The sequence below is a fragment of the Haliaeetus albicilla genome, chromosome 22 (assembly GCF_947461875.1).
Source record: "Haliaeetus albicilla chromosome 22, bHalAlb1.1, whole genome shotgun sequence".
Lineage (NCBI taxonomy): Eukaryota > Metazoa > Chordata > Aves > Accipitriformes > Accipitridae > Haliaeetus > Haliaeetus albicilla.
Window position 1 is genome coordinate 12684872 of NC_091504.1, and position 15897 is coordinate 12700768.

Consider the following 15897-nt stretch of genomic DNA (forward strand, 5'->3'; position numbering starts at 1 on the left):
TCAATCCCATTCTTAAAAAAGAGAAATAAACCAAGGCAAATACTCTGTGTCTTAGAGACCTAATTTAAATTAATCTGTGCCAGTATAACTAGGATTGTTACTAAATTATATTATATATACACAATATCAAGAGACAACATTATGTGTCACAGATCAGTAAGAAATAGTAAAAACATACCACTCGACATAATTCCTGGACATCATGTTGCATGAAGCTGTCTAAAGTCTCCCACCTTTGTAAGGCAAATTAATACAAATTTACTATACTATGAAGAAAAGTTACAGTTCAAAAGACATTTTTGTGATTTCTTTGCAGATCAAGAATTTAATACATAGCAAGATGTAAAGACCCTGAGATTTAGTACTGGCTGATGCACAGGGTTTTTTTTAGTTGTGTAGCATTTACTTGGCAGGAAGAAGGGGCAGTGGACTTGTGGGACATTTTGGCAGCTGTTCTGGGCCCACCTGCCTTCTCTGTGGATCTGGGGACGGGGACTGGGAAGGCAGCCCAAGCCAGCCAAGGAGGCCAGGGCCAGGCTGTTGCTAGCAGCAGAATTCTTCCAGTCTACAACCTAGTCTCAGTTCACGTCAAAAAACTCTTAAGAAAAGGCCTGGGAGCAATTCAATGCTGTCAGAAAAGTTTCCGCGGCACACTTCTAGCTGCCTCTCTTCTGAGGGCCCTTCAGGTGCAGTCAAGTAGCGTTCAGGGATTATTTCAGCACATGAAAGGAAGTAAATGGATTCATAGGAAATACTGGCTCCTTTGTGCTCATCTAAACAGTTAATCCTGGACGCACACTAACTCCAAGGAGGCGACCAGCTTCCTGAACTGTCCATGCGCAAACACACTCATGTGAAAGGAAGGGTGAGAGCAACAGTCTCTAAATGCCTCGTAGCCAACACGGCACACTGCAGCAAGGGTATTCAGAACTACTGCCTTAAATAAAAAAAGCACAAAGTGGTTTTAGTTTCAGCATGAAATACTTTCTCCTATGAACTCTTTAACTGAAACTCAAGAATGCTTTTTAAGTCTCTGACAACTCTTTTTGCAACAGTCATCACTCCTAACCATATGAAATAAGCTGTTTACTGTAGGCTCTAGCTTCAGCATGAAGTTCAACCCCGGCCCTTGAAGCCACATGCACAGGGGTGATCAGGAGCAATAGTAACTTTATCTTCCCCTCCCACTCTCTTCTCAGTGACTCACTGTCACACAGCAGCATGCTACTCCCAAAAGTGTGCCAAAACAACCGGGGGTGGGGTGGGGTGGTGTCCACACTTAAACAAGCTGAATGAAGTGACCTATTGGATAATTAAGAATGGAAAAATAACCTTCTGACTCCCTAGGCTTTAAACACTAGCCAGCTTAAAGGACAAAATCAAAGGAAAAGGTTACATACTAATATTAGGGTAAAAAAGGGCTCCTTCAGACAATGGCATCACTTTCTATTGAAAGAAGCCAAACTTAGAAACTCACAATACCTGGTAAAAAGTTATACTCTACACAGCATATAGGTAGGTCTCACAAGGTCAGAAACCCCTCTCTGATTTAATGGCCGGGGGAAGACCAAATCTTCAAACACATTCAAAAATTTCTTCCCAAGAATGAAGGCAGGCATGAACATATTTCTAAAACCTTGCTCTCAGATGCAAACTTAAGCATCTGCAACCCCCTCGGGAAAGGTCTCTTCATGCTACTAGAGATGACACAGTTGGGATCTTAACTCAAGATGAAATATTTACAATACCAGTAAGTCTTTCCAGTGTAACAGGACAGCAGGAGCACTAATAAACTAAATATACAGCATGCTAGTAGGAAGAGGGTATGACCAGACAAACATACAACTCTGAGGTTACCCATTTAACTTTCAAATTCCCCCAGAAAGTGAAAAGGAAAGGTTACGAAGATGCAAGGTTACAAAGAGTCTTGTCAGGACAGAGCACTACTACAAGCTTTAGCGGAAGATGCGCGATGGACACTAGTACAGCTATGTGAAAAAGACGATACAAACTTCCTAACCTGTTTTTAAATTAAAAAATGCTTGTCAATATTACTACAAAAGACTAGTCTACAAATACAGTGTGACAAAGTAATGAGAAATACAATCTTTTAGAGCAGTTTTTGATAAAAACCTACTCCATGCTTACATGACACGCAAAGAGAAGGCTTGTGAAGGTTATACTAGTCTTAATCTTCTGTCCTAACTTATGCTCAACTGAAACATCAAGCTAGTGTGGAGACACCCCCCCCCCCCCAAAAAAAACCCCCAAACCAAACAACCCAACCACCCTCAAAGCAGCTATATTGTATAATTCTATGGCTAGATTTAAAATTACAGCCTGTAACACCATCTCACAAGAAATACCACTAGACTGGTAAAAATACCAGACAGTGAACTGGATACTGGGCAAAAATGGAAATGAAAAGCAAGCCTTTTTGTAGATGTTTTATGAAGGAAAAGAGGGTGCTAGAATGCGGAAAATGCAAAGAGTTACTTTGTGTGTGTGCTCTGACACCTCTACTTCATGCAACAGATACTCCTCTTAAGCTTTAAATCGTGAAACAGAATACAGCATTAAATGCTTCTAAATTGTGCATAGGCAAAAATACGTGCATCTTTGGTATGTCATAAGAAAATGTTACAACAGTCATCAAAGCAGAACTAACAATATGGAAATGCAAATTACTGCTATTTCTCTAAATTTAAAACAGATCTAAATTTTAAAAAAGACATTAGCAATACATGAACTGCAATGTTTCGACAACGTATTTTGTCCTGAATTTTACTCAAGTCAAATGCATCACACAATTTTAAGGTAACAGGTAAATTATAACCCTACTACTAACATCTGTGTCTGACCATGTACCACTGCCCTCCCCCCAAAAATGTGACTTTTAGATCAGCTGCCTTTAGTACTGACTATAAATAAAAACCTATCCAAGTAAACTGAGAAAAGTTAGCAGTTAACATAATACTATATTAACACTTCTCTGTACCTCTCTAAAAATAGCCCGATTTAAATAAAACCTTTTTAAACAAAAGCTTTATGAAGCCTGTAATAGCCCAATAAATAGTCCAAATTTCTGAAACTTACCCAAAAGATTTTGTTAACTTTTTAGTTCCAACTGGTTTGTCACTATGTTGTAGCTCATAAAACACTCTTTGCAATGCTAAAGGAACACTTTTGGATGAATCATCTCCTTCTGTGGGCATCATGTACACAGCCTGAAAAAGCATTTAGTTCAATTAGTATCTAAGGAAAAGTTTATTGCTCATATTGTTTAACGCATTCTTTCCTCTTCAGTGACTTCCTTCATATAACTCCATTTAATCATCACTCCAAAAGAGTCTGAAAAAAAATCTCATACCATAGTGTAAAAACATTCATTGTCTGGAATGACTCTTCTTAGAGTACAGTGGTTAGAAAGATGTGAACAACAGATTCCATTCGTGGTTATTTTACCTAAACAGTTTCCGTATTCCACCCTAGAAAAGTAAATGCACTAAAGCATTTAACACCTTCAAACAACTTATCACGCCTGGTATGTCTACACAATCATCACAGCAGGACCAGATATATTAATCAATACTAGTGGCTTTTGAAAATAACTTCAGTTTTGTGCTGTAGCTTGGCTACCTGTCAATATTGTCACCTATAGTGGAAAAATAACAACCACGACCCCCACAAAAAAAACCCAACAACAACAAAAAAACCCACCCCCCACCCCCCCAAAAAACCCCAAAACAACAACAAAAAACACCCCCCCCCAAAAACCCCAAACCAAAACCAACAAAAAAACAACCACATGAATCCATAAAAGGCAACAAGTGAACAAAACCAGAAACGGTCCACATGGAGAAGTATGTCAGAGGAAGCTTTGAGATTCCCTGATAATTCACTCCTACTTAACATCATCGCTGTCCAGCAAATAAACAGCTTAACAATTCAATTCACTGATTATACTGATCTGGGAAGGATTGAGAACAAAGAAATTACACAAATAGATCAAACAGGGATTAGAAGAGTTCAATAGGCACTGAAATGAGATTTACTTTTTAAAAAGTGTACACCAATATATCCAGGGAAAAGCAACAGCAAAGAAAAGGTATTTACAGGGAGATGCTCATTTAGAAAGCATGAATGTAAAAAGAAAATATCATAGTCAACTCTGGAAGGAGATTAGGTAGCAACACATGAAAAAATAAAGACTCCAATATTAAGCAACATATAAGAAAATAACCTGTTAAGAAACAGAAAAATTGCCACCTAAATTTTTGCCTCTGAAACAACAGGGAATGATACATTTCTGTGAGTGAAGTGCTGAACTGGATGTCAGTAGTTCTCACTCAGTTTCTGCACCAGCCTAGATTTCAGAGGTGTCCAGCACCTCTAACATATCCTTCAATTCCCTATATACAGAGCAAGGTTAGTACTTCCAGTATGTAGCTGAATTGTTGAGGAAACAAATTCATTGTTATACGAAAGCTCAGTGCAGAGGTGATGGGAACCAGATGAGACAGACATTAGATAAAGACAAAGCTGATACAAAAAAACCACAAGGGAATGACAAAAAAGAAAGGAAGAAAGAAAAAAGGCCAAAAAATGTGTTAAGAAGTTGGCAGGCCAGTTTCCTAATCCAATTCTGAGTATCCACAAAATTTTTCAAAAGTACAGCAACATAAATACTCAGAAGAATAACCTAATAAGAAACTATCAGCAGAATAGCTACAGTAATAAGATGAAATAAAAGAAATTATTTTACTGAAATATCAAACAGTTTCATAAAGAAAGCAAATTCCTTATATTCAGACAGAAAAACACTGGTTAATTATGCAACTGTAAAGCAATATGATAGTTCACGTGACTTTATCTTTTAAATTTTAAGTTTAATTTCCAAAACTTAACAGGAAACAGAGATGATCTAAAGGAGAATCATGACTGAACACTAGTAACAGACTCTAAATTTTATGTTTCTACTTAGTTGCAAGCTACACTGTTAATAGTAGTACTTGTGCATATGAAAGGGAAAACATGAATAGAAATTAGCTGAAATTTATCATCAACTTTTTGTTGAAGGACAGCCAACAGAACTCTTACTTCGTTGGGGTAATTTTAAGAACAGCACAGACCCACCCTAATAGCAACAAAGGTCTTCCTTCGCTCTGCTTTAATTTTGAAATTTGCTTAAACTGCTTTTTAAAATTTCATAAATTGAAGAAAACAGCATCTTCAATTTTATCATCAGCAACAAGCTGTAACTGTTGAAACTCAATAATCCTTCATGCCATATTTTTGCTAATCCATCAGGCTAACTGCCTGGCTAGCCTGGAAAAATTAAGAGAACCAAAAATAGTATTTTCTCATGTACTTGCACCAGCAACTTTTCTAATGAGCTAAGAACTGCTTTAACAGTTTAAAGTTTATAGTGATATAGTGTGGAAGAGAACTCTGTAGGTTCTGAACTCATGTTCTTTCTCATGGAGATGCCAAGTTCAAAGCTGAGTCCAGTTGCTCAGGGTCATATCCAGTTGAGTTCTGAGCATCTCCAGGAATGGAGATCCCACCACCTCTCCACACATCCTGCTGTAAAGCTGGACCACCCTGACTACGAAAATTCCCTCCCTAAGATCAGAACATAAAATTAAAAAAAAAAATCTAATAAGCGAATAAAGAAAATTCATTTCAATTGCTTCTTTATTTTTATTATGCAAACGCAGAGTTACAGTTAACCATGCTGATCTGGGCAAACTCCAATTCAAATATGAATAGCTAAAATTATACCTTTGATTTTACAAGCAAATTTTATTTTTTGCTTTAAAATATGAACTTCAAAAACAAGTAAGCATCCTGCAGAGTTAACCTCTCCCTGCCCCTGGTTTATGAACCCTTTAATGAGCTGGTCTTCACTAGCTAAAAGTAGAAACAGGAAATAGTTGAATGACCAAGTCTCAAATCTTCCAAATCTCTATTATCAGGCTCTATTCATTGTTTTTAACATCTTATAAATGCTTTTTAAAAAACAAATATATAGTAAGTTACTTGCTATGGTTAAAGAAATAGAAATAAGATATGAAAATCAAGTAATGAAAAAATTCAAATATAGCCAGTGCTGATATATTTTCATAAAATAAATATTAAAATGCTAAATATTCCTCATAACAAACCAAGATGATACTGCAGGCAGGCTACAAGTCAATCTAGTGGTTGACTCTTCCATCAAAAAGGTATAAATGGGAATTCATAATACCTTGATAATTAATCAAAATCAGATCCTTTGCATTTAGTTCCTATTTGGTGTCCTCATATACCATCTGGACAATTAATTCCTTTCCTGTATCTCTCAAGTAATATTAAAATAATCATTTATCATTTATTTATAATTGCTACATTCCAGCTGCCATTGAATAAAATCACCAGTTTTATTTCTTCTGAAATTCTAAATGTGTTACTACAAACTAAACATTTAACACATAGCCTTTCTTTGGTTCTTCATTCTGTTTGTCTATATAAGTAGTATCAAAGCCCATTTCTCAAAGCTTAAGTGTTTCTCCAAGCTAAACCAAACCATTTTTCAAACACAACCCCCTACAAACCTTTATTTTGATGCCTTATGCTCCCAAACTCTGAAAGCTTGACCTCAAGATCAAGAAGTGAGGCACTTTGATCCATTTGAAAACAGCAGAATCTCTAATTTAACATCTGAGAAGTTCCCTCAGGAAATGAACACAAAAGAGTGACAAGGACATGCATAAGCAATGGCTGTAAGCAACAGACACAGAGATATGAGAAAAATTTTAGATATTTACATGGTAAAAGAATGCTACAGATAAGCATGAACACACTGCTCAAAGTTAAGACAATTACTTGAAGAGGAGAAGAAAACACTGTGTATGAAATTCCAAGGTAAGGTAAAATATATTGGATAACTTGAGGAGAGTCAGATCAGGGAGAAATGTACTGGACCAGTATTTATGATTTTATATAAACATTCTGCAATGTTCTCATGAATTGTAGGGAATTTTTCAAGGGAACCAGCAAAGAGTTTTAAAATGGACTGGATGCAGCCACAAGTACTGACTGGCTGGAGGTGCTAATGACAGACATCGGAAGACTGGTGCAACACAGTCCAAGATCAAACCTGCACCCATTTGATAAGTTACCACTGTCCCTCGCCTAGGTGGACTATATTTAAGCATGTGTTTACCAGTCACAGATTAATAAAGATATGCTCTGAAGAGAAGTTCCTTTGCCTTATCCCCCACCACTGAAGCCACCTTGTTGCTAATAAAGGGAGGTCTCATTTCAAACACCCAAGAACCTCCCATCTGTTGTCTGGAAACAGAGCAAAGAAGAAAGGACCTCTCCATCAATCCTCACCCACGCTTCCCCAGAGTCTGACTTTCCATAGGTACGTGCTTGCCTTTGCTATTTTTCATTGCCTTCCCAGCTCTACTCCTGACAGCAACTTCTCTGTTAACAAAGCTCTAAATAACAGCAATAGAAATCATTATTTCTTCTACGTAAGGAGGATTAACAGAAATAATGAAACTGGTGATAAGCAAACTGAGAATGCTACACATTTTATTTTACTTGGTTTTAAGAGGAACAAGTTTGCTCAAAGTGAAAACAAAAATGTTGTAGAAATTCTTTTTTTTTTTCAGACAAGACAACTACCGATTACTTCTTATCTGCAATAATGGCAAATGAGTATTAAAACTGTCTAAAACTACCACTGTAGTCTGTTCTGTTTGTAGGAGCACTGAAAACCCGAAGAATGAGCAAAGAATTGGGCATTTCAGCTGATGTCCAATAACATTTCTATAAAAGAAGCTGCAGTTACCAGCTAGTAAATCAAGCTTCCTCATACGGACACTATGCAGATATTAACACTCCCTAAAAGCTGATATTTATTTGAGGGCTGGGGGAGAAGTGTAGGGGAATGCCTGAAAAGATTAGTTCAGTTGAAACAAATCTGTATCACAAAAAGAATTTCTTCTTCACAGAACAAGATTACTTCATGGTACATATTGATTTACTGACTACAAGACAGTCTTGAAAGGAACTACTCAATTGGATTAGATGTAGCTATTATAAAAACACATTTTTCTTTCAAGAGCAAAGTGAAGTTGTCCAAAAACATAAAATGCACAAACATTATGAGTGCTGAGCAAAAAGAACAGGCATTATAATGAATGATAAACCAAATGAGTAAATTATACCTCCTGTAAAAAAGAAACAGGTGGATCATGTAAAACAAGCCAAGTATTTATTTCTTGTACATGGCATTGGTAAGATCTCAGTTACAGTCTACTGGAGTTTGATGTGCTATTTTTTGCAACGCTTCAGAGTAAGCGGCACATTGCAAAAGAGAAAAAAGAAATCCCAACTGGGACACTTACAAGGCCACAGTGATATAAATAATGATAAGATGGTGGAAAATCTAAGACAGGGGAAAGTAGGTGCATTAAAAAGGGAAATTTTGGAGAAAAGAAAGCTTAATGGAAATATAACAACTAGTATACACAAGAGAAAGCGTAAGTCAGAACAGTTCATTTTCACTAAGAGAGATACAATAAGCACAGGAATGCTCAAAAGGATGAATTAGGATCAATAGGACACTCCAATAAACTAAATCGTGCCGAGTTACATTTTTTTCCAAGTATATTCCCTCTTCCAGATAGCCACCTCCAATATCAAGTCATCATTTATGTTTTGATCCCATTAAGGCTACTGCACTATTTTAAAATGATACATTATCTAATATGTTTCATCCTGGGTTTGGATGAGATATTTATTAAGCTGATATTTAAAGCAGTTCTTCCTTCCAGCAAAGAAATAGCATCTACAGTAAATAAAAAAACACATGAATGAAGCACATATAAAATTAAGTTGTTTAAAATACTGAAATTATAACATTTTCCATCACTACAAAGATGCTAACCATAATAACAGAAAATTCAGCTGCATAATATAAATTAAAAGACAGAACAAATGAACTACAAAGCTTGTACGTGTTTATCTTTTGACATTGTTTATGGGCTGAGAAGTCATAATTGACTTCTCTATTTCAACTATTCCAAGAAAGGGAAATTACTTCCATCTCTCATCTGCAAGATGTAAAGTCATCCTCCTCTCCCCCCACCCTCCCAACAATTCACAGCAACATTAACACATAGTACAGTCTAAGAAACACCCCTTAAGCTCAGGTCTTCACCAGGTACTCTATCTGCTTTCACAAAAACCCAAAAGCTTATGTTCAACATACTATAAAAAGAAGCTTCCTGCACTCAGCCTCAAGTAAGATGTCCATCACCACATAAGTCACGACTTCTCTAAAAGGATGGAGGCAAAAGGAACATACAGCTCTGTTTTGAAGCATTTATAAATATAACATACTGGATATTTCAATTAGCAACCTCATTTTCTTTCACATATTAATTACCTTTCGTAGCTGATTTGTGAAAAATAAAGTCTGTAACAAACTGTTCATGTAACAAGTTGCTCCCTGGTTCTTTAAGCCAACATATCCTGTGTGCTTCTTTGAATCCCACCTAGAAAATAGTTAGTGGATAAAAACAAGATAGTTCTGTATTAACCATAATAAAAAGTATTTGTTCTAAGGTAGCGCTGCTGGTAGATATCAGCCACTCTTCATTGTTACTTAAGGTTCAAATAAACTACACTTCACTATTGCCTGCCAGTAACAACAGTCTTTGTAATTAAGCGCTTCATGATTTTTGTTAAGTTTTCTTTTTAAAGATGTTCTATACGGCAGAAAAAAACATGTATTATGAAAGCGTACTGGAACCCAGAGCTGTACTTTTAAGGGCAAGTCGGCATTTCAGTACAACCACTTTGTTTACAAGTGACATGAAGTAGAATGACTCAGAAGAGGCAGTTTTAAAACAACTGTAAGCCAAGGCAAGCTAGATAGAGCCACCTGACTGTGTCTGAAACCCTCATCAGCTGTAAGACCAGAAATGTTGAGGCTAGATTTGCAGACGTGTTAAATCACAAATCAATTCATACAGAAGTTGAAGTTCCACAACATTATGCTGATTAATGCAAATGGAAATTTAACCTATAGAAAAATCTGTATGTGACTAATGAAAAATATTGCCATGTGAGAATTCATCAATTAAAGGTGACAACGTGAGAATGTCTAATGAGAGCTACTAATGTTAATAACACACAATACTTGAACAATCTCAAGCAACAAAAATATTAGACTTAAGAATTTTACTTTTAAACAAAGATACTTACGCAACTCCATGCGGAGCATCTGCTTGAACATAGACTTCAAAAGTAACTTTGTCCTCTTCTATAAAGCCTTTTTCAGGATCAGTAACTTCCTGTAAAATAGGAATGACACACAACCATGAGAACTCCAGTTTGCAACATGACTGTAGTAAAGCATCCAGTTAGACATCACTTTCTAATTTCCAAGCCTGAGCTACCAATAATAATAAACTGAAAAAGAAAAAATGAAGGACACCAACAAAGCTGTTTTTCAGCTTAATATTCTTTTTTCATGTCTCCATACAGGAAACTTGTTCCTGGCTTTTAAAATTTTGCAGTACCATTTCAATTTTCTGTGGATAATAAGAGTTGGCAATCAAAGGCTCTGCTTCAGAATGACATTGACTATTACACAGTGAAAGCAAAAAAACAAGCATTCAGATATGCAGAAAATATTAATGAGGGAATATTTAAATCACAACATAAGTAATAGCAATCTACAATAATTAAGTACAGGAATTTATAAGAAATTGAAAAAGAATCTACAGCAATGAGAGAAAAAATAATAGTTTGGGGGAAAAAACCTTTTCTATAGGTATATCAGTATTCAGGAGTGCAAGTTCAACGCTGCTCCTTATCTAGTAATAGATTAATACATGTTCAATTACTTACACTCCAGGCCATGAAGTTGGAAAAGCCCCAGTCATTTTCCTTATGAAAAAACAAGTGACTAATACGACGACTGAATGATTTTTCATCATCCTTGTAGTTTATTATCTTGAGAACTGCTTGTGCATGACAAGACCATGACCTATAAATACAAAAGAAACATTTTAAACTCATTCAAAACCAAGCTTTTTATAGTCATTAAACCAGGTTTTTTTTGTTAGGGATTTTTGGTACACTACTTTCACATATAGGAAATTTTTTTCGCTTACTAGATGTTAAGATTTGGTTAATTGTTATTGAGGACATGAATCCCTGAGGCTTTCACATTAATAATGTGAAGCTGGAATGGAGATATTCTTAGGGCAACAGCGTTGTTAAGAAAGTACTGTCAGGCAATTGCAGGTAACAGTGGTTTAAGAAGGTAACTGCTCTCTGAGGTGAGCTATTTCTGATCTACTTCAATGCAGATGGATAGGCCAACTCAAAGTAGTCTTGGTGTTTGCAGAGTGTGACAACTCAGCCTTTGGCTAGCAAAAGGAGGAGGTTCTACCCTCCCTCCCACAGATACACTCCCCAACACTCTAATTTTCTCAGCAGCACTTCTTTATGACCGTTCCTGTTCAAATTCATCCCACTTGTGCAAGACGATCAGACTGAATATCAGTTCAGACAAGGTCTTGTCACTGCCTCATGCAGTGGTATTATTGCTTGCTTAGCTCCACCAGCTGCAACTTGGTTGATACTTTTAAAGATCACATTACCCTTTTTCTATGACTACTTGCATGTGAACCACTTCTCCTGTGACTAGTTAATACACTTACAACTTCCTTCACCTTCTGCACTGAGCACTCACCTTTTAGATTACAAAAATAACAGAAAAGAACAACTTATTATTGAGCGAACTGCAAGTTGTGTGAGAATTGATGCAAGAATGGAGTTACCCTATTGGAAAGGATACCTATGAGCAGTCTACACTCTAACTGGATAAGCTGCAGTAATGCCCTAGAAATCTGTATTTATCTTTTCCATTTTCTGTATATTTACAAAAGTGGTCAAAGATAGCCAATTTTGATTTGCATGCAGGACTCCAAGAACATGTACATGTTTACATCTCACTCGATGAGTGATGAACTCCATTTAAGGAGATGACTACACCTCATATACACTGCTCTGCCTCAGTTGCTAGCAGTTACCTGCTCACATGCTTTACAGGGCAGGATTTATAGCTCAGCAGGGTTAAAGAAGCTCCAGTACCACTTCCATTTGAAATAAACCCAAAACTTTTCCCATGCCAAGAAAACTGTCAAAGACTTCTCCCCGGCAGTCAAAAAGAAATATATCTAAATTCTACCACAAACTTGCAGCTACACAAGCTACTTTTAGCTCCTCCTAAAGAGAGGATTACTCTTATGCTTTGGAATATAGAAAGGTGGGGGGGAAAGGGAGACTCAAACCCTTGCAAGAATTCTTTCCTCTTGCAAAAAGCTAGTTAAAATAATTTTTTTAGATGTTTGTATTTCTTGCAAAACAGATTAACTAGTATCAAATGAGGACTTGTACAATAGTGAAAAGGATCTTACGTGGAATCAGATTCAGCATTGCACTGAAGGAAGAATCCTACGCTTTTTTGGTGTGGTCTGTCCGGGTAGAGTCGTGGCATAACCATGATCTTCCATGGCAAATTCCGTACAAAGCAGGGAGGACTGAGAACTGACTCGCTCAATCTATTGAAGCGTTCGACTGTGAACTGAAATGTTGCTTCTGATCGCCAACTTGTGTCTGTAACACACACACACACACGTACACACAAAATTATTTGAAAAACCTGATGTTCTTCACTCCAAAATGTCATTTTTCAAAAATCATGCAACATGAGCATGTTTTATGTAGTGGCACGTTGGAAGCAACCAAAAAAAGCCCCAGACCCTGAGAGGCACTGAACTCCTCAGCAATATTTTCATTTTGAGAAACACTACAACAACATTCAGGAAAACAGAGGACTGGAAGATGCGTTCTGTTTGTACACTGTCTTCCTAAATAATTCTTTAGCACTAGAATTTGCTACCACTCAAGTTTCTTCTAAAACAGTGGGTATAGCAAGACAGAGACATCAAATGCTTTACAACATAAATCACAGCCCACTCTAACTCTTCTGGTTGTGTAGTGTCTTCACAGCCCAGTTTAAGTTAGCTCCTTGCATGAACCAAGATGTGCAAAGGATTTTCACAATCTGTTCAACTGCCCTATTGATACCAAGCCACCATTTAGTTGTTTTCCGCTTGCAACAGCATCTTTTCAAAACAGATGAATCTCATTGGTTGGTTTTGGTTTTTTTTTTTAAATATCATACCAGTTTGCTGAAGAATAGCTCAAGAATAGGCTCCTGTATTCTTTATGGTATGTGAAGTTTTTAGAGATTTTTAGTGGTCTAAAACAAAGCCAAATGAGACACTTATTTTATAGCTTATTTTGACACACACAATTAAACTAATTTTGCCTTCTTCCCACATCCCCAGCTCTTCATATACCACAATCTGTTCTGCTTCTGTTGTACACAGCTATAACAGGGTTCTGTAGACTGCGACAGCTTCAGGAAGGCACAAGGCTGGGCTCTCTTTATTGTGACATGCCTCATATTGCATGCAGGGAGGAAAACCTGCAACTTATCCCAACAATTTTACAGGGCAGGGATGAATTACAGAGTATGCACAAGATGCTCCCCTCCTTTTCTGTGGTTCCAACTTAACACCTGTGTAACATGGAAGGATTTGCTACTGGGTGTAAGGAGGTTTGAGTAGCATAGAGGGCAGCAGACAGTACCCATGGTCAGACAGCTATTCTCACACCACCCGTGGGTGATGCAGAACTGAAGCAAGTATGTCACACGTGTACATGTGCAGTGACACCCGAAACCAAAAGCACTGAGGTACAACGACACTAAGCCAGAAATTGATCATGAAATTATGTGACAAGGCACACAGTATACAAAATGTATTATTTCTGTACATGCAAAGCAGTCATTCACTCAGAAAGCTTTGCATGGCACCAGAGACAGTGTTGAATGATTTTTTTTAAAAAAAAACACATGAGCCGTGGTTGCTACCTTACTTAAATTATGAAACTCTCTTGATTACAACATGAGACAGTACAAAGATTTTACACTTCAATACAGAAAATTAACAAGTTTTGTCCACGACTGCCGGTGAGCTTTGACAGATTTCACTCTTCTCCCTTGCAAAACAGTTTTCTTTTCAAGCAGTTGTCTTCTGATCTTGATCTTGGCAACACAGTTGATCTTATTTGTGTATGGACTGACAGCCCTAAGCATTCCCAATTATCTCTTGAAACTAACAGTACTACAGCAGAAACCTGCTTTCTCTCTCCTCTACACCTGTAATGACCTTCGTGTTACCCTGTGCTGACAGCTTCCTCAGTAACGGAAGAGTTCAAAGGATTATTTTCTCCTCTTCTTCCCTACATGTAAGTGTAGCTAACCAGTAGTCTATCACCTACTTAAAAACTGTTCCCTACCCATTTTACCTACTCACTGTCTGTTGACAGACTAGAGAGCTGGTCTTCTACGACCAAGAGCCAGACAGGCTGCAGCCAAGGAGCTGTACGCTCTCAAACTTGATTCGCAGGCAGAATCAAAAAAATCTGTAGCACAGTTAACAATTTAAAAATCAGTCTTGCATCATGTGTATCTCAAACCAGCTCGAGAATGCCTCCCTATTCATGATCAAGATCAGTATTTCTGGGCTTAGCCTAAGCTTCCGAAAAATGAGCCGACCAAGTTTGCTTTCTGCCTCCTTTGATGCAGCTTTCAGAGCGCTTTTCAGTACAAGGATGCAGCAGTGCTGCTACGGTGTCAGCTAAAAAAAGCAGCCCACGCAGCATCTGCAGATGCTTCAGAGTAAAGTTTGCCTGTATTTCTTGATTTCTTTTCAGGAAAACCTATGCATGATAGCTCACCAGGGAAAGGTACTCTTCTCAGTAAAATACTTGAGCAATCACTAGCAACTACTCCACAAAAATGCAGCCTCATAACATAGTTCAACCCTAAAATAGAAGTTTCTTTAAAAATACAAACCACAACCCCCCGAAATAACAACCTTCCTTTCCTTCCAGAAAGTCCATACTTTTAGCAAGTGCAATCAATTAAAACATGCATTATATTAAAAAATGAAGTTTAAATAGTAAGTATGATGAGTATTCTGAGCACATAAATAAATAAAACCTTTCTTCACCATCACAAACATGTCCACCAGTTTCCAATAAAAGACTGCAATTGGCAGCAGAATAATTTAGTAGTGACAGGCAAGTAAGACTTCTATAAATCCCTGAACTACAAATACAACACATGATCCTGAACGCAGGGTAAAAAGAACAGACCCAGCTGACAATGCCTGGTGAAATTATGTGCAATAGATTATATTTGCTATGTGGAAAAAAAATTTTCACTGATGAGATGAATGTCACATTTAGCACCTTGATAGGACAGAGATCCTTCAAATCAGAGATCCAAATACAGAACATGATCCATTTTAAGACTGAAGTACATATTTAGGTGTTTATTCCTTTGAGAAAAGCAGATTTCTTTATTCTCTTAGTAAATGTTGCTACCTTTAAGGTACATTGAGGTTATTAAAATATTCTGAACCTGAATTATTAATGGAGAAACTGGCTGAATATTCTATGAATATTTTAATAATGATCCAAATACAGCATGCAATACTAGCATATGGCTAAGACTGATGCTTCTGAAAGCCTCCTAGCCTCTGCAATTCTTCACAGAAATGAGACTTCAGTAGGTAATTGCAAAGCTGTGAGTTAATGTTTAGCTAGGGACCTTCTGTTTGAACTTTAACTTCTAAGAGAATTTATTCTATGTGCTGTTTCAAATACTGATGCACTTGCAAACAAAATTTGATCAGAACCTTGTTTTTATTATTTTTTACTTTACTTGCAGAAGCTGCTATTCCAGCT

General features: G+C 37.0%; 1 protein-coding gene across 1 annotated transcript in view; it reads right to left on the reverse strand.

Annotated features, from left to right (window-relative positions):
• Positions 1 to 15897, reverse strand: part of USP7 (ubiquitin specific peptidase 7) — a 75657-nt gene that overhangs the window by 24006 nt on the left and 35754 nt on the right. The window contains exons 3-8 of the mRNA XM_069809918.1: positions 12492 to 12690; positions 10915 to 11053; positions 10267 to 10355; positions 9446 to 9554; positions 3097 to 3227; positions 179 to 233 (exon numbers count right to left, since the gene is read on the reverse strand). Coding sequence (XP_069666019.1) covers positions 179 to 233; positions 3097 to 3227; positions 9446 to 9554; positions 10267 to 10355; positions 10915 to 11053; positions 12492 to 12690 — 722 coding nt within the window. The remainder of the gene's footprint in view (positions 1 to 178; positions 234 to 3096; positions 3228 to 9445; positions 9555 to 10266; positions 10356 to 10914; positions 11054 to 12491; positions 12691 to 15897) is intronic.